Raw genomic sequence first — 27,237 nt, 5'->3', positions numbered from 1 at the left:
AAAAGACAGTATCTATGGTTGAAAAGTAGATTTTCTTTTAAATTATGTAAAGGAGAAGGGTCACTAAAAATGTTATTCTTCTTAGATTTCCATCTCTGAGCACATTCTCAGAGCAAAAGCCTACACCCCAACAGGTATTTATACTCTACCGGTACACATGAAGAAGGAAAAAATTTACAGTATGAAAACATAAATTAAACTTTTAAAGTAATATTTTTCCAACAATCTTACAGACTGCACACTTAAAATCAAAAATTCTTAGCTTCCCTAATAATGATATTGAGCTCTTATGTTTTTCAATAAAGCTGTCACATTTTTAGAAATTCTTCTAATATGCAGAATAGTATAGATATAAGTCTACATTGGGCAATTACCCAGAGTTCTTAAACAGTTAGTGTTTTTCCTTAAAGTCTGATTTTGGTGTTTTCTGACTTGCTCTCCTAAAAATCCTACAGCCTATTCATTTGCCTTTACCATGTTACTAACATGTAAGGACCCACTCCCTAGATTTAACCCACCTTCTTATACTATGAGGTCAGAAAATACATGCTTCAACCATATTTAAACACATTTAGAATTTGTTTCTAGCAAAACTTAGAAAAAGGATAGAGAATATATCAGATATTTTTAGATCCCACTACCTTTTCACAGAACATGTAAGTAAAAAACCATTTATAATGTCCCATTAAATATGTCTTACATTTTTCACTCTCCTATCAGTCTCTTCTTGCCTGTAAAGAAAAAAGAAAATATCCATTAGTAATATCTATGAACCTTAAATTGTTAATTATTAACTAGAAAAAACTCATTTGTATTCTAAAGTTCTATGAATATTAATACCACCTGGAAGTTCAGAAACCTTAGTCAGTATATTATCCATCAGAAGGATTTTTCCATATTCACTGATTTCATGAAATATAATGGTCAGTTTTCTATAAAAAGCAAGGTTGTCTTTTTTTCATTATTTTATTCATTACAGCCTGATTTTTTAAATGTGTTATTTGCATTTATAAGTTTTCATTTTAAACAATGTTTAAACCCAATCAAAAGGGGGGGGAAAAATCAATGCGTGCTCACGGCAGAAAAAAAAAAATCAGGAAATGGGGGAAAAAAAACCTTACATAGGAAAAAACAAAAGTAATTTTGCCCTGAGTTTTCTTTTCCACTTTGCGTGAGGGTTTTTTCACTCAAGTTCCCCAGAGAAAATTGCTCAGAGACCAAGCCCTGCAGATGTTGAAAAGTGCAGTTTAAAGAGTAGCCATGAATCTCTGCCTAAAGAGATTTCACTCTATTGTAAGTATCATGAGTTTTCCCCCCCACCTGTAAAAGGGAATGATATTTGTGGGAAAAGTTAAAGAGGCAGATGTCACCGCAATGTTGAAGACGAAAAAACATAAGTTAATTAACAAAGGGATGGATGACCCGAAACTATTGGTGCTTTCCATCAGAGACTTAAGCAGGATCATTGCTAATTCACAGAGATGCAGGAGCCTGAGCTAGATGACCTCCAAGGTCACTTTTCAGTCTAAGAGTCATAAGTAGTACATTTATAAGAAAATATATATGTATACACATACATCGTGTGTGTAAGACATATAAAACACACATATATAACAAATATACACAGGGAGACAAAGAAAAGGGGGAGAGAATGAGCACACAAATGGAGACAAACATTTAACTTAGCTTTCAAAGAATCCATGGAGACAGCTACGACCATTCCTCCCCAAAAGATAAACATGAACTGAAATGAACTTAACAACATTTGCCTCTCACCTACCCCCAAAACAGCATAACAAAAATAAAATCCACAAACTCTCACCCTACTGTGGAAATGTAAATTGGTACAACTACTTTAATACATTTGGTAGCATCTATTCAAGCTGAATATACAGTATATGCATATTCTATGACCTAGTACTTCCACTCCTCGATATATACCCAACAGAAATGCTTACAGATGTTCACCAGAAGTCATAGATGAGAACCTTTATAGAAGCACAATTCATAATAGAATAAACTGGAGCTACATCTATGTCTTTAACAGTAGAATGGATAAATTATGGAATATCCACACAATGAAATATTCCACAGCAATGAGAACAAACAACCTGCAGCTATATGGTTCAATCTGACAAACAATGGGAAGTAAAGGAAGCCAAACAGAGCACAGACTGTATTATTCATTCAAGTCGAGAACAAAAACAGGCATAACAAAGATATGATGTTAGGAGTCAGGATACTGTTCGCCCTGGTGGGGGAGGATGGAAGTGACTGGAAAAAGGTGAGGGGCTTCTAGGGTGCTGAAAATTTCTTTTTTTTTTTTTTTAATAATCTTTTTTTTTTTTTAATTAATAGCTACTTTATTTATTTATTTATTTATTTTATCTTTGGCTGTGTTGGGTCTCCGTTTCGTGCGAGGGCTTTCTCTAGTTGTGGCAAGCGGGGGCCACTCTTCATCGCGGTGCGCGGGCCTCTCACTGTCGCGGCCTCTCTTGTTGCGGAGCACAGGCTCCAGACGCGCAGGCTCAGTAGTTGTGGCTCACAGGACCAGTTGCTCCGCGGCATGTGGGATCCTCCCAGACCAGGGCTCGAACCCGCGTCCCCTGCACTAGCAGGCAGACTCTCAACCACTGCGCCACCAGGGAAGCCCGAAAATTTCTTATATTTTGATCTGTATGCTGGCTATTTAAGTGAGTTCCATCTCTAAAGTCTGTGAATTGTACACTTAAAATACACATATAGAAAAAGATACATACTTCAAAAAAGCAAATAAATTTTACAGCCCAAGTACTTAAATCGTAGCTTATCTCTTAAGTAAAAAAGAAAATCATCTTGTAAAAACAAAATCAACATTTTTCAAAGAAGTGGGGGAAAAAAATCACTAGAAACTGACAATAAAAAAAAAATAAGAGTTATATTGGGAATTCCCTCGTGGTCTAGTGGTTAGGATTCAGCGCTTTCACTGCCATGGCCTGGGTCCAATCCCTGGCCGGGGAAATGAGATCCCGCAGGCCACACAGCATGGGCAAAAAAAATAAAAAATAAAAAGTGATAAAATATATAGCTTCTTTTTATATTAATGACCAACAAACACACCTCAGACATCAACCAAAGCACAAAGAACCATCAATACTCAATGAAAACGATACATTAGGCTGAAAATCACCACACTCTTAACAGTCAATGCAAACCACCCCACTTTTCTCATAAGTACACTGAGGGCAGAAAGAGCAACAGAGCTCTCTTGAACCCCTAACCTCCTTTCCACAGCCCTCTCTAAAGGTTTCTAATCCAACACACTCATTTACTTTGTCTTATGACAAAGCAATAATTGTAAACACAAGGTATGGCCTATTTTGGAATAAACACTCACAATAAGCAGTGACCTTGGCACTATAACCTTTCCCTTGTTTCACATTCCCTTCTGAATATGAGCATTTATAACATGCTCTTGAACACAGTGACACACATGCCAGCCAAATTGCTGTTCTATCACTGAAATGTAATGCCAGGAATTCAAGTAGTCAATGATTTGCTGGAGTCAATAGAGGTCAACTTCTGACACACAACAAACACATCTCATTGTATGCAAGTCAGTAACCAGGCGGCTCCTTTGCCTGCTGTGGGCACAGGGCACAGCCCCAAGGCCTTCCAAATAGAGCAAGCGTGAAGGCAGAGGAGAAGCTCATGGTATCAGTCTCTCTATGAGCCATCCAAGATATTGCCCAACCCATAAGAACCAAAATTAAGACAGTCTGATCTACAAATAGGCTAATTCCGTTACAACAGATATTTCAAGAGTTGACATGGTATAATTCCATGTTCAAAAGCATGGTCTTTGGGTCAGATGTAGGTCCCACTAGCTATGTTCATCTCGGCAATTTACTTAACTCTTGAAGCTTCCATTTCCTTCTGGAGAAACTGCAAATAATGGCCCTTATTCCAGGACATCATAAGAAAAGTACACAGGTATTTAGCAGAGTCCCTAGCCTCATGGTAAGTGCTCATCAAGCAGCAGTTATCACTAGACTGTAAGCTCTGTGAGGGCAGGGCCCATCTGATTTACCAAGCTACCCACACAGGCTTCTTAGTGACGCCATGCTGGACCCCAATATTTAAGTTGCAACCAGCCTGCCTGACACTCCCCATCTGTCATCCCTGCTTTATTTTTGTATTTATAACCATCAACTGCATGCATTCGTTTATTATCTGTCTCTTCATAATCCAAAAGGAATTTCTGTGATTTTATTTACTGCCATATCCCAAGTGTCTTAAGACAGGGTCTACCACCTGACAAGTACGTTAAAATATTTTATTAAAAATGCCTAGTACATGGGACTTCCCTGGGGGTCCGGTGGTTAAGACTCCACGCTTTCAATGCAGGGGGCGCGGATTCGATCCCTGGTCAGGGAACTAAGATCACATGCCGCTCAGCGCGGCCAAAAAAAACAAAACCTCTGAGTTCCTTAAGTTTTCTAAATTAATTATTTCCATAATTTTTTTTAAAAATGCCTAGCACAGTGCATGGCACACAGACGCTCACCAATACGAATCTGACCACATTTATTTAGCTTACAGAAATGTAAGTCAGCAAAAGAACGCCTGAAATGATAAACGCTCAGGAGATTCCTATGTGATGTCAAAGAACAGTTAAATTACATTAGCTTACTTAAAACATCCAATTTTGACTCAAACTGTATTGATACTCATACCTGGGCTTCTTTTTTAAAGTTATTTTCTTTAAAATTGCAATAAAAGGAATTCTTTATAATCATAGATCAATAAACCAACAAAGGCACAGGTTCAAAAACAAAGGGCAGCTTCAAAGTACTGAGTACAAAGATTAAGTGGTGGTCTCTGGGATAAAAAAGCTTCCCAGCAGAGCTCTGAAAGACAAAGGCCCAAGAATCCAAACCTTCCTTGAAACCCAAATTTACCATAAAAAGAGACAGAGATGAAACATTAATAGTTTGAAAAAATGACTATATTGAATATGTTGCTAGCCTTCTCTGTGTATTACACACTAATTTAAATATTGTTTAACATTCAAGAAATAGCAAGTATGACATAGATATCATCTTCCACTCTGTTAATGGAATAGCTCTGGTAATTCTTCACTACCTGACAAAGGACCAGAAAACATGTGCTCATCACAGAGCTCTAAACTTTCTGCCAGAGGCCAGGAAGAAAAGAGCCATAAACCCTCAAGTTAGCCCATCAGTGAACAAGATCCATCAGTAACCACCTTATCCTAACTTCAAGGTATACTTAGAGCCAGGAAACTCTAGGTCTGATCCTTTCTTTATTCAAAGCTGTTTTAAAATACTCGTACAAATCCTCAATCAAGGAGTACCATCTCTAAGGAAAGGACCAGGGAAATAAAATCCATGTGGACGCTCTGGCTCTCATCAGGAGACCCCATTCTTCCCTGAGGCAGCAGCGTGGCTAAGAGGGTAGGCTCTGGAGTCAGACCTCCTGGGTGTGATTTCTGGCTCCACTTTTGGGAGTTGTGAGAATGTGGTAATGCTTATCTAACTCTGTGTCTCCATAGTCTCACCTGGAAACCACATACCCATCTCACTGGGCTTAAGATAGACATTTGAAAAGTACTGAACCCAAGCAGATCAGGTAAAGGAGACACTTCAAGACTATCCTCCAATTGCCCATCTCAGCCACACAGTATGGTGGAAGGGAAGTGGCGAGAGGACAGGCAAGTTTCCCCACACATAGTATTTTCCCCCTAGAAGAGACATTTCTGTGAAGCACAATTCAAGACACTCTTTCATGTTCTGCTTTCCTTTCCCTCTTTCTCTGAAAGGCTTTGAACAAGAAATTGTTTCTAGAATAAGGTCAAACAAAGAGCAAGGCAAACTAGTGTGGTAAGACCGTTGTTGGCCAAACATCCATGCTGGCCCCAAGCCAGCCCTCCTCACCCGCCCTTTATCTACCAGGGACTGCCTAGGCCAACACCCTTCAATTTGGTCTCAAATTGTTCAAATTGTTCCGAATACGTTCTGTTTATCCCAAGAGCTAACCCTGGGCCCACATGCATGCGCCCACCTCAGCCTCTCACAGAATCTCTCCTGGTGGACAGCAGAGAGCTGGAACCACACCTGACTCACGACTGTACCCCTGGGGTCAACCACAGGCCTGGCTAAGAGCTGCCAAGCTTCCAATGTTCATATATAAGTCACCTAAAGCCACTCACAGAGCCAGTCCAGCAGATCAAGGACAAAGAGTTGGAGGAAAATTCCCCCCAAATAAGATAAAGCTTCACAGAGCTTGAAACCGAGTGCTACTTCTCTCTTTATGTTCTTCCTCCATACCTTTTTTTTTTCTTCTTCCATATCTTGATACACCTTTTCCTCAAGGTACCAACTTCTTCACTGGCAGCACCGTAAGCTCAATCTTGTCATGTTCTGCCCTAAGATCAAAATCCCCTAGCACTGAATTCTCCACGCTCCAAAATCATCCTTCCTCCCTAAATCCCAGCCCACACCCTGTCCAATCCAACCTCGGTGAAGATCAAATACAGTTGTCTTACTGAAGCATCATACAAGGAAGCATGTGATGAAAAACTTATGCTGGAATTTCTGATAGAGTGGGAATATCTTTGCTCCAGATACCACGGGGGAAGACTCCCTACATCCTAACAGGAGAGATGAGACATGTGGTACCACCTGCCACTACCCCAAGCTTCTCTGGCTACAAGGAATCTGGAGTTCAATAAGAGACTCAAGTATAACTTCCTACCCCACCCGGTCTCCTCCCTGCCATACACACTCACCCCTCCTTCTATCCCTAAAGCTACAGCCCCGATCATCCCCTTTTCTTGGCCTCAAATAAGCTTTTACCTTTGTTCCTCAGAACAACTGCAACTCACTGGGTGATTATGTCCCCAAGCATCCACTTCCTGAGGCTACTTCCCAGAGTAAGGCGTGGACCCAACCCTTCCAGAGTCAGTTCTAGCCCTGCCCTGCCCTGCCCTGCCCTGGGCGGCTTCAGCTGACCGGGATGTGCTGTTTGGCAAATGGGGTTGACATTAGAGAAGCTGGGCTCACACAATACTTGGTCCTCCTCCAAGCCACTAAGTAATCCCTGCCCTCCAGTTGTTGCTTATGTAGTCTGGCCACCTGTTCACAACTTTTTAAAAAATGTCAAGAAATGAGGTCCTGAATCATGATTTCATAAGCGGTCACCAGTAGAAAAAAGTGTGTGGACCGTATCTGCTTTCAATCTGTCAGGTATGCATGAGGTTAGGGAGGAGGCATGTGTGTGGCCAGGGGAGACGGTTGAGACCATTCAAAGCAGATGCCCTTCTCATTACAGCAGCGGCATCGTTTTCTATAAGAGACAAGACAGTCTGCCTCCAAATGGGAGGAAAGGGTTTCTCAGGATACTGAGTGAAATTTTAAGAAGCATAGTGACATCATAATTTCTGACGCTACTATCTCTGAGGGAAGGGCCTGTTTTTATTCCAAATGCAGGAAGTGAAGAAGGAATTTAGCAATCTATCAGGTAACGGCTCCTTTTTCTATTAACAGACATTTTTATTCATGGAAGCTCTTCCATTGCATTACATAAAATAGAGCAAACCTTTCTCTAATGACCGGCAAATAGAAGCAGGAAGAAATGTGTGGATAAAAGTTAAAGATGAACTCTTGGAATACTGTGCTCAAAAAGTAAGCTGCATTTTAAAAAATGAAGTTGAAATTCTTCCTTTCCTCCCACTTTCATCTCTAAAAATGAAACTGTATTCCATTTGACAATCTGCCAGTAATGTGAGACACATGTGACTCACAGGCTTTTAATCTGCCATGGCTACAAAATGCAGCTCTACCTGATTGTGGAAATTGTAAAAATGGCACTTGAGAAAATAATACCATATCTGGAGATAATTAGCGAGCAAAAATAGATAAACTTGATGATTTCTGTACTTACCTATGTGAGACAAAACTCTTGGAAATTCAACAGTGTTTGCCCTAGGAACATAATGCTTATTCCAAACAAGACAAATGAGTAAGTACCCTCTCGTTAAAAATCATTTCTTATTAAATTTCACACCCCACCCACACAGTACTAAGAATAGCTAAGTTTCACTTAAAGAGAAAGGCAAAAAAAAAAAAAACCACATGCATTCGAAGACACTGGCACACAGTTCCACTTAAATAATGAACCTGAAGAGCTGCTGCAGGAGCTGAAAAGTGGGTTTTGTTTCTAACCCTCTCAACCACAGACTTTTTGCAAATCTTCTTTTCTACTTTTTGGAGTATGTTTGCTATTACATAAAACTGATTTCACAATTTGAGACTCACACATGTATATCCCCTGTTAGATGGTAACCCAGAAACAGACAATTCCTGAATACAGAATTTAATATCCATGATATATGTTCCATGTACTAAATGGAGTTATGACCTTCAATTATATAAAATGTGCTGGGGAGAGACTACAGGGGGTGTCAAATTACAGGCCTACCCATCATTTTACTTCTGTAGGTAACAATGCCAGGTAGCAGCAGCAACGGGAAGAGTGGGCTTGGTTTTAGACATGGGAAGTTTGAGACACATGACAAAGTAGAAATGTGAAGTAACAGGTAATTAGACATACAAGTAGGATGTTCAAGCTAGAAATCTAGGTTGGAGATATAATCTGGGGAGTTGTCAGCGTAGAGATTAAGTGTAAAGTCATGAAGCTACAATGAGACCCCCCCTAGAAAATAAGTGTAGATAGAGAAGAAGTCTAGGGATTGAGGGCTGGGAAACCCAACACATAAGGGCGAAGAGGTGGAGGAGAAACAAGCAAAGCAGATACAGAAGGACCAGCCAATGTGATGGGAGTGGCACGCCGGAGGGAAGGAGAGCGAGACGGAGGGAACAGTCAAAAATGTTGTTGAGAGGGGAATGAGGATGAGCGCTGAGGAATTACTGCTGTATTCTTTTCTTAACCCTTATAATATCTTACACACATGTAATACACACTCACTCAATTACTAATTACTTCTCCTCAAAGGAGAAAAAGAAAGAAGTATTAACATCAACAAAAATCTCGTCAAAACCACCGATGTTCCTAAACATACAGTTTAGGAGAATACTGAGCTAGATGGCTCAGGTGCCCTTCCAGACTTCTGAGCCCACACTTAGTAAAGCCAACAAGAAATTCAACTATAGGTATAAATCTTCTAGTCTTTAGCATCATGATATTGGAATAATAATGTGCCAGGTGAGGAATTTTCCAAGTCAGTATTTGTCAAACTGTGTACTATGAAGCATGAGAAACTGGCAGATTGAATGGGGCTTAAGGTCAAAACTTTTTACAAAGTGTTGCATATTTTCTCCTTAACACATAACAGAAAATTGAAGTTGTGAAAAGCCCTACAACAAGAGATTCGTTTACTTATACTTTGAAATATTCACTTTCTCATAGTTTTTGGCAGAACAGTTACTAAAATCTTAAGGAATTCTGGTATCGATGAAGTATTTCCCAATTGTGTTCTGTTTAAGTCCACTTTACGCTTAATTGTATCATGTATATTCATAATAATTACCTTTATTAAGCACTTTATATTAATCATTACGCTGACCGTATTGCATTATTATCTCCTTTAATCCACACAACAATCTAATGACTTATACATTAGGAACTTGGGACTCCAAAGGCTTAAAAACTTTCCCAAGGTCACAAAACTATTAAGACTTGATGTGATCCATGCTTGCCATACACTAAGGGCCATGCACTAAGACCCTGTTTTAGTATTAGTGCAGTCACCCTTTCTACCTTAATATATTTTTCATAGTTTACTTCTTTCTTAATCCTGAAAAATAATTGTCTGTAATATCCTGAAGTATAAATGTCTCTCAATATTCTCTCCAAGTGTTGGTTCAAAACCTATCTATGGCAACAATAATTTCCTGCCTAAATCTGTCTCTCAAAGACAATGGCAGAAGTTCCCCCTTACCTTCTCTGGCAAAATTTAGATTTGTACTGTACTATCTTGCACATACAACCCGTTATGGGATTCTGCAGATGGAAAATTGCCAAAGTATTTTTTAAAGGACTTCCTTCTAGGTAAATGAAATATATCACAATAATTCTCGTAGTGAGAGAAATGCAAGGCAGAGATTACCTGTTCTTATCACTGCTAAGCTTTTATGAGTATGGTTTCTTTAAGGCAAGTACCCATCGAATTTAATAAAAAGATTATAAATTAAGCACAAACAAGATTAAATGGGAAAACATTTTGGTTAGTCTCCTGAAGGTACATTTTCTGATCTTAAAAAAAAAAAAGCAAAAAAAAGCTAAATCTACCTTTAGGTTTGTGAAAATTAAACAAAATATATTTAAAGTGCCTAGCATGTAACTACTTATTTCCTTTCTGATGAACATGAAAGCATAAGGTGTAAATTATTATTAGTAAGTTATTATATCATTACACCAATTCCTTAGCTGTAGTTTATATTAAATGTGCTATGTGTGTATAGTACAAACCCGTATTGACAAAGTAGTGCATACCAAACTATTGATTCATGCTACACATTCAAAAGTCTCCATATCGCTTATAAGTACATTATTCTCCCTTGTCTATAAGTGAGACTTGTTTCAAAATTTTAATTCCACCATGGGAAAAATCAGCACCACGCCCCCTCAAAAAAATCCCTAGCCCAAGTTTTTCATAAATCATTTTTAGTCCTAAATTTTGCCTGTTCTAGATTAGCCTCTCTTATCTCAGTGTTTTTAAAAAAAACACCAAATTTTTCACAATTATATTTAATCCAAAGGTTCATAGGGGCAATATATATTTAGAACAGAGTTTCTTGACAATATTACCCTTTGAACCTTACAATTCTTCATTGCGGGGGATCACCCTGTGCATTGCAGGATGTTAAACAGCACTCCTGGCCTTATTCACTAGACACCTCTCCTCACCCTAGTCAAGACAATCAGAAATGTCTCCGGACATTACCAAATATCCCCGGGGCACAAAATCGTCCATCGTTGAGAACCACTGTTTTAGAGGATCTAAGAATTTAACTAATTCCTCTTCATAAAGTATACTCAAGATTCCATGGGCCTAAAATTAGCTGAAACCAAAACCAATCTCATGAGTAGTAAATGAAGTCTGAGGAGTTGACTCACTGTCCAAGAATGACAAAATATTAAATTAAAAACATATTATGACTTATATTCCTTGCAATTTGTATAAAGCTGCCTGTCTTTCATTAGAGAGTTAACACCATGCATCATTTAAAAATTTCCATTTACATACACCACCTTCCATAGATGTGCCATTTCCTTCTTAGCCTTCCATATAATGCTTCATATTTCATAATCTTATCAAAGTATCACCAATCACTCTGTATAAGTCATTGAGAAAGAATGGACATGCTTCAAAGGAATAACATAATTGGTTTTCAAATTCAGATTAATATAACACTGCCTTCTTCAATTAACTTTCAAGTTCAATACACATTCAATCCCGATGTCCTTCAGAGTAGTTTACATTTCTTGCAATCAATTTCAATTTTCCCATTTTCTGTGAATACCTTTTTGAAACTTCCAAGACTAATGAATCTAATCAGCTCTTTCTTCTTCTTTCTCCCCTTCACCATATTTAATCTAAACCAAATTCAAATAATACTTCCCAGGCAACTTTTCTCAGATATGCCCTTTATATTCCCACTATCACCAGTTCAGAATTGAAATTGAATAAGTCTTCGTAAGTGCATGCATCATCTAATCCCCGAGCCTGTTCATCCTTCCACATGCTCTGCACTGGTGAAGGGCCCCAAATTTCAGAGTCAGAAAACTAAGGCCTAAGCCAAACAACATCTCCCTCGAACACTCACTTCCCCCACCAAACTAATCCTATCAATTCTAGTCTTTAAATCTCTCTGGAATTCCTTGCTTCTTTCTCAGATGTATTTCCTGTCTTCGGTCTTCCCTCACTGCTCCTCCTCCTCCCCAGAGATTCCTGAAGAATCGTCCTAAAATGGAATCCTCTCCATGTCTCCTATCTTTTTTTTTTTTATAAATTTATTTTTTATTTTTATTTTTGGCTGTGTTGGGTCTTTGCTGCTGTGCACGGGCTTTCTCTGGCTGCAGTGAGCGGGGGCTACTCTTCGTTGAGGTGCGCGGGCTTCTCATTGCAGTGTCTTCTCTTCTTGAGGAGCACGGGCTCTAGGCATGCGGGCTTCAGTGGTTGTGGCACGCGGGCTCAGTATTTGTGGCACACGAGCTCTGGAGTGCAGGCTCAGTAGTTGTGGTGCCTGGGCTTAGCTGCTCCGTGGCATGTGGGATCTTCCCGGACCAGGGCTCGAACCCATGTCCCCTGCATTGGCAGGCGGATTCTTAACAACTGTGCCACCAGGGAAGCCCCATGTCTCCTATCTTGACATTCTTACCTCTTACGGTTTATTTCCCTCAAGTAAAGTTCAAAACATAGCATTCACATTCATCATCTGCCCACTCTCGCTCACCTCGTTTCTTGACCTGCCCCAACATAAACCCAACACTCTTTCTTTAAAACAGCTCTAGAACTCTCTCAACAGCCCTGATCTCTCCCACCTCCACATAAGAGACAACAGGAGGTTTTCTCTTCCTAGAAGGCTCTTGACTGTTCTCCCCCACTTTTGAACTGTTCATCCTTTCAGATTAAACTCAAATGTCACCAGCCTCTGAAGCCTTCCTATCTTCTAGAGGCCTCTCTCATGTGAGCCCATGGGTACTCAGCACAGAGTGCTTTTAAAGCATTCCATTAAATTACCCTCCTAGTCTCTCCCACTGGACTGTGAACTCCCTGAATTCAGAAACAGAATGCTGTTCATCTCTGGCTAAGTACTTAAAATATAGGCACTAAAATATTACCAGAAAGAAGAGATTAGTCTTCAGCCTCTTCTAAAAATCTATCCTACCAATCATCTAGAATCATTTTTAAGGGGCCATTTACTCCCTCTCATCCCCACTAAATCATAGGGCTCCCCATGCTTTATCTTGAACTTAATTTTAGTTACATCCCCATTTCCGTCTTTCAGCCATTTCCTGTTGCATCCCACTCTATTCTGACTTTAATCAAACAAGTCTAACACAACAGGACCTGTTTACTCTCACTCCAGAGCTATATATTCCATTCCTTCAGCCTAACATGCCCAGAATCTGTCACACATTTAACTCTTAAATGTCAATTTCTAGGAAACTCCCATAGGACATTGCCAAGTCCCTGATACACCATCACTTTAGAGTCCCAATCGCTCATACAAATATAGAGCCATACCATTATTCATCCACTTATATCCATTACTGACATTAATACATTTTGTGTATTTGTCTCACTACCTCCAAAGGACCTTTGAGGACTATTTTCTTTCCACAAACATTATTCACATACAGTTGACCTTTGAACAGTGCTTAACATGTAATACCATAGTACATATTTAGTGAAAAAAAGTCCACTTGTAAGTGGACCCTCACAGTTTAAACCTATGTTGTTCAAAGGTCAACTGTACTGGGGGTTTTGCTGAATATCTATACAAGATGAAGTAAAAATATTCTTAGGATAATAATGTCACATACCTTCTCTTTGAGTAGTTCCCGTTAATTTGTCCCCTAAAACAGAGGTTCTCAAACCACGGTCTCCAGACCATCAGTATCCACAGTGCCACAGAACTTGTTAGAAATAAAAATCCTCAGACCCTACTCCATACCCACTGAACCAGCAACTCTGGGGTTAGGAGTCCAGGAATCTGGGTCTTAGTGAGTCCTCCGGGTGATTCTGATGCATGCGAATGATTGAGAGTCAGTGCCCTAGAAATATACCAAAGTTAAAACTACAGCTTAACTGAGGCTACTAGCTTCAACTAGTTTAGCTCCTTCTCTGAAAAAGGAAGTTAAACTGAAACATAATTCCTCTAGCCTTACCCAACTAGAATTAAAAACAAACAATAAAAAGCACAAAGAAACTCAGAGTTAAGTGAAAAGCCTGGAACTGCTGCCAATGATTTTCAAGTGTTGACTGAAAAACCTCAACGTGTTTCCCTGGGCTTGCGTGGGCTTAAGAGAGCACCATAAAAATGCACTCGATTTGTTGCTGTCACTGCTCACTAAGCTGTCACTTAGGATGTCTTGGTCCAGGGATCTAAAGGACAGGGAAGATCATTGAGTTCACTGCTTAACACTCCATAAGCACCAACACTCCATGGGATCCAGAAGAGAACACCCAAACGTAAAAACACACATACCATGTCCACAGAACACAATGTTTCAAGAAGGGCAGACATGATTTCTCCTATAAGTTTTCTGAAAAGTCAACCACTGTCAGCCTTAAAGGAATGAATGCTATTCAGAAAGTTAAAATAAGTTAATTTTGTTACAGTCATCTTATAATTTCCTCATAATGTCATACATTCCTGTTATATGTCTCTGAAAAAGGGTAATTGGTGAGAAACTGGCCTAGACCTATTTTTGTATTACCTAATCTCTAATTTGTTTTCCCCAGTTAAGAAGAAAGTCTGGATTTAGTAACACTGGAATAATGCATCTGGTGAAAGAGTAAATGAGCATGAATCTAAGACCACAATATTAGAAAATCCTACACACAAAATTATAACACCAAAGTAGCTTACATAAAAATAGTTGTGTATATTAGGGTTGTAAGGCACCACTAACAAACACCAACACAGACCAACTTGTTGAAAACAGGTACAAAACATGGGTAAAGAAAAGTGGATAGCGGTTGCACAGACCAATTAAATTGCCATCGGTAAATCTCCTTCTTTATATTCTAAAATGAGAAATAATGTGAATATATTCAGGTCTACTGATTAAAGAAGGTGGCTGCCTTTGAAATTTAAGTATAGCCCTTATTTTATTCAAGTTACTAAATCTGAAGTAGAATAATAAACTAAAATGTAGAGAAAGTATCAATATTATAGACAGTCACTCACTGAAATAAGAAAAGGTTAAAGCCAGGTGAAATTAAATGTTATTCTTGTTCAAGTCTTTTGCTGCCCTGGCTAAGCTGGGCATGAGACAGGGGGGAAATGCCTACACCCAAACCAGAAGGTGGGACTGAAGTCAGGATACATGTCTTGGCTCACGAGTGGCCTTGGAATAGCGTCCTGACCTCTTCTGGGCCACATTTTCCCTCGCATGTGAAAGGAGGACTGCACTGGATGGAGCTGTCTCTTTAGTACCTTCCGGCTCTGATAGTCTGATTCTTACCTCTTATAAAGGAATATTGACATGGAAGCAACCTAAGTGTCCATCATCGGATGAATGGATAAAGAAGATGTGGCACATATATACAATGGAATATTACTCAGCCATAAAAAGAAATGAAATTGAGTTATTTGTAGTGAGGTGGGTGGACCTAGAGTCTGTCATACAGAGTGAAGTAAGTCAGAAAGAGAAAAACAAATACAGTATGCTAACACATATATATGGAATCTAAGAAAAAAAAAAAAAAAAGGTCATGAAGAACCTAGGGGCAAGACAGGAATAAAGACACAGGCCTACTAGAGAATGGACTTGAGGATATGGGGAGGGGGAAGGGTAAGATGTGACAAAGTGAGAGAGTGGCATGGACATATATACACTACCAAACGTAAAATAGATAGCTAGTGGGAAGCAACCGCATAGCACAGGGAGATCAGCTTGGTCCTTTGTGACCACCTAGAGGAGTGGGATAGGGAGGGTGGGAGGGAGGGAGATGCAAGAGGGAGAGATATGGGAACATATGTATATGCATAACTGATTCACTTTGTTATAAAGCAGAAACTAACACACCATTGTAAAGCAATTATACTCCAATAAAGATGTTAAAAAAAAAAAAAAGGAATATTCCCACCACAATGTTTAAGTTGATATGAAAGGCAACAGAGAGACTCCCTAGAGAGCTTTTCTGGTAAGTTCAAATAAAACAGTGAACACTCACATAAACTGCATGATGTGACTAAGCATTTTGAACTAATATAAATAAATGTTCCCATGTATTACCTTGATTACAATTGAGGGATAATGTGCTCCAGAGTTGAAGGCTGACAACTTTTGAATACAGTATTTATCTCCTCATAACTATATGTCCATTTTTAAAGGCTTATGAAATTAAAAATGCTTTTGAAATCACAAGTGAGTTAATTGATAGCAGAAAATTAATAAGTTTTCAAAGTCATTCCCTGAAAGCAATTCTCAGACATAATAAAAAACAACCTTTCAAATAATGTAACCCCAAATTTTGTCTTAAGCTTTCAATAGAACACAAAAAAGGGATCAAACACCAGATTGTCAAATTATTTACTTAGGAGTGAGGGAGGAGGAAGAGAATCATGAACAATGTATTTGGGAGGGAAACGAATATTTAGAAGTGTAAAAGTTTACCTAAGGTAAGTTCTTCCTGATTGCATCATTCTGTTTTATGAATGAACTAGTAAGACTTGAGACCTTTGGCAAAATGATTTACTACTAACTTCTTGGTGAGATAATGCCCTTCTTACTTTCATAGTTTTCTTTAACACAACTGTTAGTCAAATTAAGGGGACAAATTATCCACTTACAAGTCTTTAAGGAAAGAGTAAAAACAATCATTCCTAATAATAGAAGATTAAAGCAAGAATAAATTGTTAGCGGGCTATTCAATTATTTTTGCTTTCAACTTTTTCATCCTAAGAACACAGTTGAATATTATCTGTTTATATAAAATAAATCCAAATGCTTATAGTTGTTATCGTAGTAATCAAAATATCCAAGGACTATGGAGAGATCATCAGTTATCCCTAGATCTGTAGTCTTCCATTTCTTAAGATTTAAGTTGGTAGATACTTCTCCATTTACTCTAAATATCAAAGAACAAAAAAGAAAAAGAAAAACTATCCTCCTCACACATAAGGGTAAGAGTAGAGGTCCTTCCTTTCCTATTATTGTTTGTTGCATAGATTGAGTCTACAGGAATGTCACCTGGGTCACACTTTTCTCTCCTGGCAGAGGGCGTCACTCTTGTCCCTCTGCCACACCTCTCCTTTCTCCATATATGCAGCTCTTTCTCCCTCCTCTATCTCCTTATATGGACAGATCCTTTATTTTCCCTTCTGCCTTATTACCCCAAGTGTAAAATCATATTGCTTAGTTCATTTAAGAAACACACCCTTACAATCCTTTCTTAAGACTCACCTACAATTTTTAACCACAAAGTCACCTCTACTGCATCTTATTAAATGAGATATTACTGGGCATTGGAGACTAAGGTTTTAAACTGAGGAAAACATACAGAATTAAGATTATTATGAGACTGAATAATATTGTACATAGCATGTATATCTCAAATTTTCTTTATCTATTCATCCATCGATGGACATTTAGGTTGTTTCCATATCTTGACTATTGTGAATAATGCTGCAATGAACATGGGAGTGCAGAGAGCTCCTCAAGATCCTGACTTCAATTCTTATGGATACACACCTGGAAGTGGAAATCCTGCCATCTGCAACAACATGTATGAACCTGGAGGACATTATACCAAGTGAAGTAAGCCAGTCACAGAAGGACATGGTGCCTCTTAAATGAGATACCTAAAATAGTCAACAGACATAGAAACAGACAATAGAATGGTAGTTGCCAGGGACTAGGGGAAGGGGAAACTGGGAATTGCTGTTCAGTGGGTATATAGTGTCAGCTATAAAAGAAGAATAAGTCTAGAGATCTGCTGATACATTATGCCTATACTTAACACTGTCTTGTGTACCTATTCATTTGTCAAGAGGATAGATCTCATGTTAAGTGTTCTTACCATAATAAAAAAGAAATTAGTATGAGAAAATTCATAAATTAACTCATATCTAAGACAGTCAAGAAAGAAAAAAGGCAGCAACTCAGCAGTACTTTCTCTCAGCACCTTGGGTCCATCCCCTCCTCTTGAGCATTTCCTCTAAGTAGACAAGAGCAATAGACAAGAACCGTCCCTAAGTGTTCTTTGCTCCCTCCAAAGGGTTCCTGTTCCTACCTGATCATCAATCACCAAATATTTTATAAGTCAATCTAGCTCTAGATATATTAAAAGTCAGGAGTTTAAAAATCTACCATAAAGGTAAAAAAAATGGAGTAGGAAATTTAAAAAGCTGTCATGTAGATTATACACACCATATTTAGAGAATACAGTAGTTTAAAATTTTATCATAAAGTATCAATAGTAGTTAACAGCCAGCGTGTAATGAATGTGTGCTATGTGTCAGGCATCTAAGCTCTTTACCTTTACTCATTTAATCCTCACAATGGTCCCTGTGTAGTAGGTACTAGTGTTGTCCTCTATTTCACAGGTAAAGAAATGGAAGGACAGAGAGGGTAAGGGAAATGACCAAAGACCACAGTCAGCCTGGGACTAATAAACAGGCATCTGGCTTCCTCTCTTAGTGAGGGAGAAGGGCTTCCTGGATGAGGCAAGATGGTGCCTGGCCTGTAAGAATGGCTGTCCAGGGGAAGAAGCTGGTCTGTCTGGTTGACAGAGCTTGTACAGAAGGGAAATAAAAATGCAAGTAAATAAGCCACACATGATTAGACAGTAGAACTCCATTAAAGTCTCAAATGTGTTTGGACTTGACCTGTGGGTAAGTGGGAGCCATGATGGGCTCATGAGTGGGAATACATGATTCAAGTACACATATGAGACTTGAGGAGACTAACAGACAAAATACGAAATCTTTTATGAATAGCAGGAGTCAAAATACCATAAGTATTTAATTACCTCATCAAAGCAAGCTTCCTTGAATTCAAACCATATAAAACCTTAGAACAAAAACTGAACCCTTAATTCATTTGCGAGGGTGAAACCTAAATGCAAAGACACAAGCCCTGCCAGCCAGCAGGCTGCCAGATGGGGGTCGGGTGCAGAGGAGGGGAAGCCTCGTGTGCAGACGCACCCCAACCTGCAGCCAGACCTTCAGAGGTTAATGGGCCTCCTTTCTGATGCTTCACTTTAAAATACACTAAAGCTTCAAATCAGTGAGCTTGTTTTAGGAAAAAAGTTTACCAAAACTCATTATGATGCTAATAAAATGTAACATTAATCCCAACAGCTAGTTTTATTAGTACCTTTAAAATCTAAGGAATGTAGAATTTTATCTAAAACTATGCTTAAAATATCATATCAAAACGAACCCTCCTGACGTGCTCTCTCCACCCCTGATTTATTTTGTTTCAGAGTCCTATCACCACCTCCCATCACCTTATATTTTTATTCATTATTGTCCTCCCTATTAGAATTTATGCCTAAGAATGGCAAGGCTTTGTCCTTTTCACCACAAAACTGGATCCCCAATCCCTAGAACAGTGCCATGCACAGAGTAAGAACACAATAAATATTTGTTAAACTCATTCATTTATCCATCCATCTAGTTATTGAATCAAATTCCCTGGTGTTACACCTGCCCTAAAATACTGTTATTTTTCCAACCTTGATGAACAGAAGTGGAAGCAGTTTTGGGTTATAAAATTCCGTCAGGCTGAATGAGATGTTTTGCAGACTTCATAGTTTTGTTTTTCAATGCTGTTGTTTGGGAGTAGGGTTTTCACGGGTGGGAGAAAAAACAAGGAGATAAGTACATTTAGTTGTATGAATTTGGACACAATGTGCCTGAAATGGTCTATTCTATGGGGCGTTGTACATATTCTTGTCTGGAACAGTTGCTGACAAGAGACGCAGAGTTTAGATTTAAAAGATGTTGACAAGAAAGACAAGGGACAACTTTTGCTCAGGTTGTAGGAGAACATACAAAGCAAGTGAGTGGGGTTAGTATGGCCAACGCTGGCCCAGATTGTGGCTACCATGCAAACAGGGGTATTTATGATTTAAGGACCCCAAGGCTAGGACACACAGTGATGTTGGATTCTCTATACTGATTTGAATATCCACCTGAGCCCAGAGGCCAAGCCCACGGTGTTTCCTGTGAGGGCATGACATTCCCACTGCCCTTACTCCAAAAGCAAAGTAGTTCCTAGGACAAGAAATCCGGCCTAACACTTCCAGAAGGCACTACAGAAAAGAGATTTTGGACTCAAATAATAATTCCTTCTTTTTGTTGGCATTTAAAAGGAGGAAAAAAAGACCATAATTTCTGATTAAATGCATTAACAACTCCTACATTTCCATTTGGATACTCTACTGTCATGTCCAGTGCAATGTGTTAAGACCTCATTTCTATCTTGCCCCCAAATTGGCTACCTTTCCCGTTTCTGCTAATAGTTGCGCAAGCTCAAAAGCTGGCCCTTCTTGCTCTTTCACTCTAATCAACCCCCGTCGTGTCTATTTCAAATATCTTCTCCTCTTTTACATTTTTACTGCTTTCAGCAGTTTGCATCCTTATCAAAACACCCATGAACTGCAACAATTTCCCAACATCTGTCCCAGCCTCCAAGCTAGTTCTCAGTCAATCCATTTTATGTACTACTGCATTACCCCATCTTTCTAAATCTCTGATTTTAACATTGTAACCTTCTGCACTAAGCTTTTGGTAGTAATCCCACTACCTAAGAGATAGCTCAAACTCCCCCAGCCAGGATACTCGAGGTACCGCTCAAGCTGGTCCCAACCTACCTGTCATCCTGTCTCCAGTCTGCCAACCTAGACTAGAAACTCATGCCTTGCATACCCACCCTTCTCCGCAAATAAGTGCAGGCCTCAAGAGCGGAGATCTTACTTAACTTTACTCATTGCTTTGCATCTAAAGGGCTCTCTAAAATGACTGATTAGAACTTCTCGCCTCTGTGCCTTTGGATGTGCCAGTCTTCCTGTAGTATTCTCCCACCTCACTCAAATCCAACTTATCTTCCAGATCCACACTAAAGCCTTACATCTGCCCCAATATCTTTATTAAACCCTCACTCGAGTATGTGATCACTATCATTAATTGCCTAAATACATGTAACTCAGTGTGGTCTTCATCGGCACGGCCTGGGAGCTTGCTAGAAATACAGAATCCCAGCCCTGTCCAGACCTAATGAATCAGAATCTGCATTTGAATCAGAGCCCAAGGTGTTTTACGTGTACACTGAAGTTTGAGAAGCACTTGTTTAAAGCACTCTAACTCTCAGTAAAGTCTGGGTAATTTCTCACCCACAGCTTCTAGAAACGACAAATTCCTCTGTATCTCCAAAACTTCCCTCCTATCCAACCAACTTCATGGAGCTCGTGTCTGACAGATACACGTTAACACGTTCAAAATTCCTTTGTTTGACCTTCCTATCTTTCGTTAGGATACACTTGGAAGCAGAATTATTATAATGGAGAGAAACTGGGTTTGGAATCCTAATGAGGGTTCCCACTTGGGCTAGGCACATGACCTTGAGTGAGCCGCCAAACCTCTCAGCTTCCACATCTGTATACTCAAGCAGCCACTCTTTCTAATAAAGAGGTTGTAAGATTATACAAGGCATTAAGCAAAGCATTCAAATGTAACTTTCTTTCCACTCCTCTCTCAAAAGCAGTACTTTTCCTCCTTTTACATATTCAACAGCCTTAAAACAAGTGTTTTCTATTATTGCATCTAACCCATCCCACTAGTTATTTAAAAGGTAATTTTTCCTTGTTTGTATTCTTCTCCTATATGTGTATCTTAGGCTACTATTAGTTTCATCTATCTTTGGCTCTCTAAAAACATCACATTCACAACATACAAGTTTAATATTTCTTCCTATGAATGAAAGGTTTACATTTAACAACTAGCAAGAAATAACTTCTAATGACTTGGTAGAAGAAGTGATCACTCCACTTGTCAGAAGACTTAGTAAAGGAATTCTTAAAGTGTCTCTGTGCTTGAGTCATTTCTTGGACTTTGCTTTTCTGAGTCGCTATCTGATCCCCCAGGAGTTACATCTTACCGAAATGAGACTGTGTTATTTACTGTTACACTTGGTGCTTTGTACTTACCACCTGTTTCAAACCCTCCAATGGCTACGCTGATAGCAGGAATTGCAGTGATGTACTGAAGTAATTCTTCTTAATTCAATAAGCTAGGTAATATGACTATAATTTATCTTTTTGCTTTTAGTTTGAGCTTTCAGACATGACTTCAAATTATAAAGCATTAAGGTTTTATATAAGATTTAATATACAATAACCTAAACTGAAATGAAAATATTATATAGATTTATATATAATATTTATATTATATGTATATATATAAATAATTTATAAGCACTTATTCCCAGCCAAGGATGTTTGGAGGAGGGAGTCATGGTTTAGTTGTTTTTCTTTTTTTTTCTTTTTTTTTAAATTTATTTATTTTATTTTATTTATTTATTTATTTTTTAATGGCTGTGTTGGGTCTTCGTTTCTGTGCGAGGGCTTTCTCTAGTTGGGCAAGCGGGGGCCACTCTTCATCACGGTGCGCGGGCCTCTCACTATCGCGGCCTCTCTTGTTGCGGAGCACAGGCTCCAGACGCGCAGGCTCAGTAATTGTGGCTCACGGGCCTAGTTGCTCCGCGGCATGTGGGATCTTCCCAGACCAGGGCTCGAACCCGTGTGCCCTGCATTGGCAGGCAGACTCTCAACCACTGCGCCACCAGGGAAGCCCCGTTGTTTTTCTTTTTAAGAGAAGTTAATTTTTAATTTTTTTAAGTCTTTAAGGATAAATTTATTTTTAATTTGTTTGTATTTTAAAATTTAATACATTAATAAAAACACGTAGTATTATATTTCATATTTGTGTTTCAGAACTATTTTGACAACCATGTTTCAGTGTAATTGGTTTCTCTTGTGATTCTGTGTATTTTATTTTATTTTTTATTGGGGTATAGTTGTTTTACAATGTTGTGTTAGTTTCTACTGTACAGTGAAGTGGAGTTCCCTGTGCCATATAGCAGGTTCTCATTAGTTGTCTATTTTATACATAGTAGTGTATATATGTTAATCCCATCTCCCAATTCATCCCACCCCCCTTTCCTCCCTTGGTGTCCATACGCTTGTTCTCTACATCTGTGTCTCTATTTCTGCCTTGCAAACCGGTTCCTCTGTACCATTTTTCTAGATTCCAAAAATATGCGTTAATATACGATATTTGTTTTTCTCTTTCTGACTTACTTCACTCTGTATGACAGTCTCTAGGTCCATCCATGTCTCTACAAATGACCCAATTTCATTCCTTCTTATGGCAGAGCAATATTCCACTGTGTATATGTATCACATCTTCTTTATCCATTCATCTGTTGATGGACACTTAGGTTGCTTCCATGACCTGGCTATTGTACATAGTGTTGCAATGACATTGGGGTGCATGTGTCTTTTTGAATTATGGTTTACTCTGGGTATATGCCCAGTAGTGGGATTGCTGAGTCATATGGTAATTTTATTTTTTGTTTTTTAAGGAACTCCATACTGTTCTCCGTAGTGGCTGTATCAATTTACATTCCCACCAACAGTGCAAGAGGGTTCCCTTTTCTCCACAGCCTCTCCAGCATTTGTTGTTTGTAGATTTTCTGATGATGCCCACTCTAACTGGTGAGAGGTGATACCTCATTGTAGTTTTGACTTGCATTTGTCTAATAATTAGTGATGCTGAGCATCTCTTCATGCGTTTTTTGGTCATCTGTATGTCTTCTTTGGAGAAACATCTATTTAGGTCTTCTGCCCATTTTTTGATTGGGTTGTTTGTTTTTTTGATATTGAGCTGCATGAGCTGTTTATATATTTTGGAGAGTAATCCTTTGTCCGTTGATTCATTTGCAAATATTTTCTCCCATTCTGAGGGCTGTCTTTTCATCTTGTTTATGGTTTCCTTTGCTGTGCAAAAGCCTTTAAGTTTCATTAGGTTCCATTTGTTTATTTGTTTTTATTTCCATTACTCTAGGAGGTGGGTCAAAAAAGATCTTGCTGTGATTTATGTCCAAGAGTGTTCTTTTATGTTTTCCTCTAAGAGTTTTATACTGTTGGGTCTTACATTTAGGCCTTTAATCCATTTTGAGTTTACTTCTGTGTATGGTGTTAGGGACTGTTCTAATTTCATTCTTTTACATGTAGCTGTCCAGTTTTCCCAGTACCACTTATTGAAGAGATTGTTTTTCTCCATTGTATATCCTTGCCTCCTTTGTCACAGATTAGTTGACCATAGGTGCGTGGGTTTATCTCTGGGCTTTCTATCCTGTTCCACTGATCTATATTTCTGTTTTTGTGCCAGTACCATACTGTCTTGATTACTGTAGCTTTGTAGTATAGTCTGAAGTCAGGGAGTCTGATTCCTCAAGCTCTGTTTTTTTTTTTTCCTCAAGATTGCTTTGGCTATTTGGGGTCTTTTGTGTCTCCAAACAAATTTTAAGATTTTTTGTTCTAGTTCTGTGAAAAATGCCATTGGTAATTTGATAGGGATTGCATTGAATCTGTAGATTGCTTTGGGTAGTAGAGTCATTTTCACAATGTTGATTCTTCCAATCCGAGAACAACATGGTAAATCTCTCCATCTCTTTATGTCTTCTTTGATTCCTTTCATCAGTGTCTTATAGTTTTCTGAGTACAGGTCTTTTACCTCCTTAGGTAGGTTTATTCCTAGGTATTCTATTCTTTTTGTTATAATGGTGAATGGGATTGTTTCCTTAATTTCTCTTTCTGATCTTTCATTCTTAGTGTATAGGAATGCAAGAGATTTCTGTGCATTAATTTTGTATCCTGCAACTTTACCAAATTCACTGAGTAGCTCTAGTAGTTTTCTGGTGGCATCTTTAGGATTATCTATGTGTAGTATCATGTCATCTGTAAACAGTGACAGTTTTACTTCTTCTTTTCCAATTTGTATTCCTTTTATATCTTTTTCTTCTCTGATTGCCGTGGCTAGGACTTCCAAAACTATGTTGAATAACAGTGGCGAGAATGGATATCCTTGTCTTGTTCCTGATCTTAGAGGAAACGCTTTCAGTTATTCACCACTGAGAATAATGTTGGCTGTGAGTTTGTCGTATATGGCATTTATTATGTTGAGGTAGGTTCCCTCTATGCCCACTTTCTGGAGAGTTTTTTAGTTTGGTTTTAACAAGTAAAATGAAGTATCAAAAATTGGTAAATAAATAACTTATTTAGAATAATTTCCTGCCAGTTCTGTTTTTAAATATAGGTTTCATGCCAATGCTATAAAGGTCAAAGTGTGGTAGTATGATCCTGAGCAATTTAGATTAGTAAGGTTTTACAATCCACAGCCTCAACAGGAATGTTCCATTATAATGGCAAATACAACCGAACATTCATAACTATCTGTGTGACAGTCATAAAACCTACAAAGGCCTTTATGTGTGCATATCAATAAAATCCAAATACTCTATTATTTCTCTACTAGACAGGGTGAAAAGACCACACATGTAGCATATTTCTTCTATTCTAAGGCACACATGTGTCTATTTAACATTCCTAAAATAAGGAGATCTTAAAATCACTGATCTTAGATTTAATGGCACATAGTAATATTATATCTATTTGAAGTTACTTAGCTCACAAACTAGGGGGAAATTTTAATTATAATATAAAGATATTTGCCATGTATCAAATGAGGTAATATCAGTCATATACACAAATCCATCTGGGCTATAGCTGGCCTGGTTAAGTAGCAACTCAGACAATTTCAGTCCCATAGCACTAGAAAGAATATCAGCAAGTTTTTAAAGTCTGTTCAAGTCTGTTTAGACAATACAGTGGAAGCAATCCAAGCTTTGAAGGCTAAGACACCCCCTGAATTTAAATCCTAGCTCTGTTATTTGCCCAAGATAAGCTAAGCAAGTTACTCTTCTCTCTGACTCCCTTCATTTCATGCATTGGAAGCAAAATGGCTACCTGGGCTGTTATTAGGTTAGAAATAACTAATGTAAAACACCTGACAGACAGCTAGCTGTCTGTCAGGTGTCTAAACCTGATGGAGTATTTATGAAATATTCCGGACACTCTAGTACAGTGATGCCCTCACCTAGTTGATATTCATCAGTCCAAATGCATCGTTCCCTTAGAGTTGTAAACTGTAAATCATTGCAGTGCTCTTTAAGACACAAAAGCAAACATTAAGACTGAAGAATGCTTTTTTCATCTTCCCCATTTATGGTTTTAAGAACGAGGTAGAGAAAGAGTAGGTCTTTTTTCTCTTCTACCCACCCAGGATTCAGGGTCTGTACACAGCACATATTAAATATTCAATGGATGCGGTTGACAAGCCACAAGATAAAAGGTGTACAGATGAGAGAACTCAGTACCCCTAGGTTAAGCCTCACGTACCTGCCCACCCTCCCTCTTCAGCCCATCAGGACTGTGCTGCTTCTAGATACCCCAGCAGAAGTAATCTCTGGCTCTAGCAGCTCAAGGCTTACATCAGTGGATATCAGTCTTTACGGGAATTTTTTACCCTGCCTCTTTCTTCTAAGCAGAATGAAAAGGAGAATGAAAAATATGAGAAAGGACATAGAGCTCTATTTCTTAATCTGGGATCGGCATGCTTTAGACACCAATATTTAATCATACTATTCCTATTTCTCCTCCAAGACAGGGACCAAGCCCTTCTGGTGAAATGAATTCTTCACCAAAATAAAAAAGGATCTAGGGACCCTCAGGGTCTGGTGCCTCACTCTTGGAAGCCTTTTACAAATTTTCACATATGTTCTTAGTGTGTGTACACGTGTGTGCTCTACTGCACACTTTTGAGATGAATACACATTATACACAAAATAAAACCTGAGCTCCCCACCTAGTAGAGAATTTTCCTTCTCAGTATAAGTCGAAAGAAGCCTAGTAACATGTCAGCCAAATTGTCTACCCAGACATAGATTCTTTTGAAGATTATTCCCATTTATCTCAGTAAATGTGAAAGAAAAAATACAGAACAAAAGCATTTCAACAAAGTCTAGCAGCCATCAATGTTATTATCATGTAATGAAATGGTGAAATGTAATAACAGTGATACTTGATATTTAGGGATTTCTCCCCAAAGTGCTCAAAATACACGGCACAAACCCTTCTTAAATTGATGGTGGTTAATGCAAACAGAGCTTAATTCAAAGCAGCTGCTTTTGCCAGGCCACCAAGATCCCCCAGTTTCTCCTTTTTTAACTTAAGAAAAACTGGCTTACCTGAAGTGTGTTCATTCAAAGTATGTTTTTAACCTACTTATTTTTGAATGGAATTTTATTACACTATCATATGCATTTAATGTGGCAAGTATCCTTAATTTATACAGCAGGTGTACACTGTTTCCTTAAAATTAAAGGTTTCTCAGTAACACTTTTGGAACATGT

The 27,237-nt window shown here is 38.6% G+C and overlaps 1 protein-coding gene across 19 annotated transcripts in view; it reads right to left on the bottom strand.

Annotated features, from left to right (window-relative positions):
* The window catches only part of LMO7 (LIM domain 7), a 196,263-nt gene that overhangs the window by 61,117 nt on the left and 107,909 nt on the right, over window positions 1-27,237 (bottom strand). For all 19 annotated transcript variants that reach the window (XM_059902917.1, XM_059902911.1, XM_059902913.1 and 16 more), the window contains one exon: window positions 701-731. In XM_059902917.1, the coding sequence (XP_059758900.1) occupies window positions 701-731 (31 nt within the window). The remainder of the gene's footprint in view (window positions 1-700; window positions 732-27,237) is intronic.

The sequence above is a fragment of the Balaenoptera ricei genome, chromosome 18 (genome assembly GCF_028023285.1).
Source record: "Balaenoptera ricei isolate mBalRic1 chromosome 18, mBalRic1.hap2, whole genome shotgun sequence".
Taxonomy (NCBI): Eukaryota; Metazoa; Chordata; class Mammalia; order Artiodactyla; family Balaenopteridae; genus Balaenoptera; species Balaenoptera ricei.
This window is presented reverse-complemented; position numbering and strand designations above follow the sequence as displayed.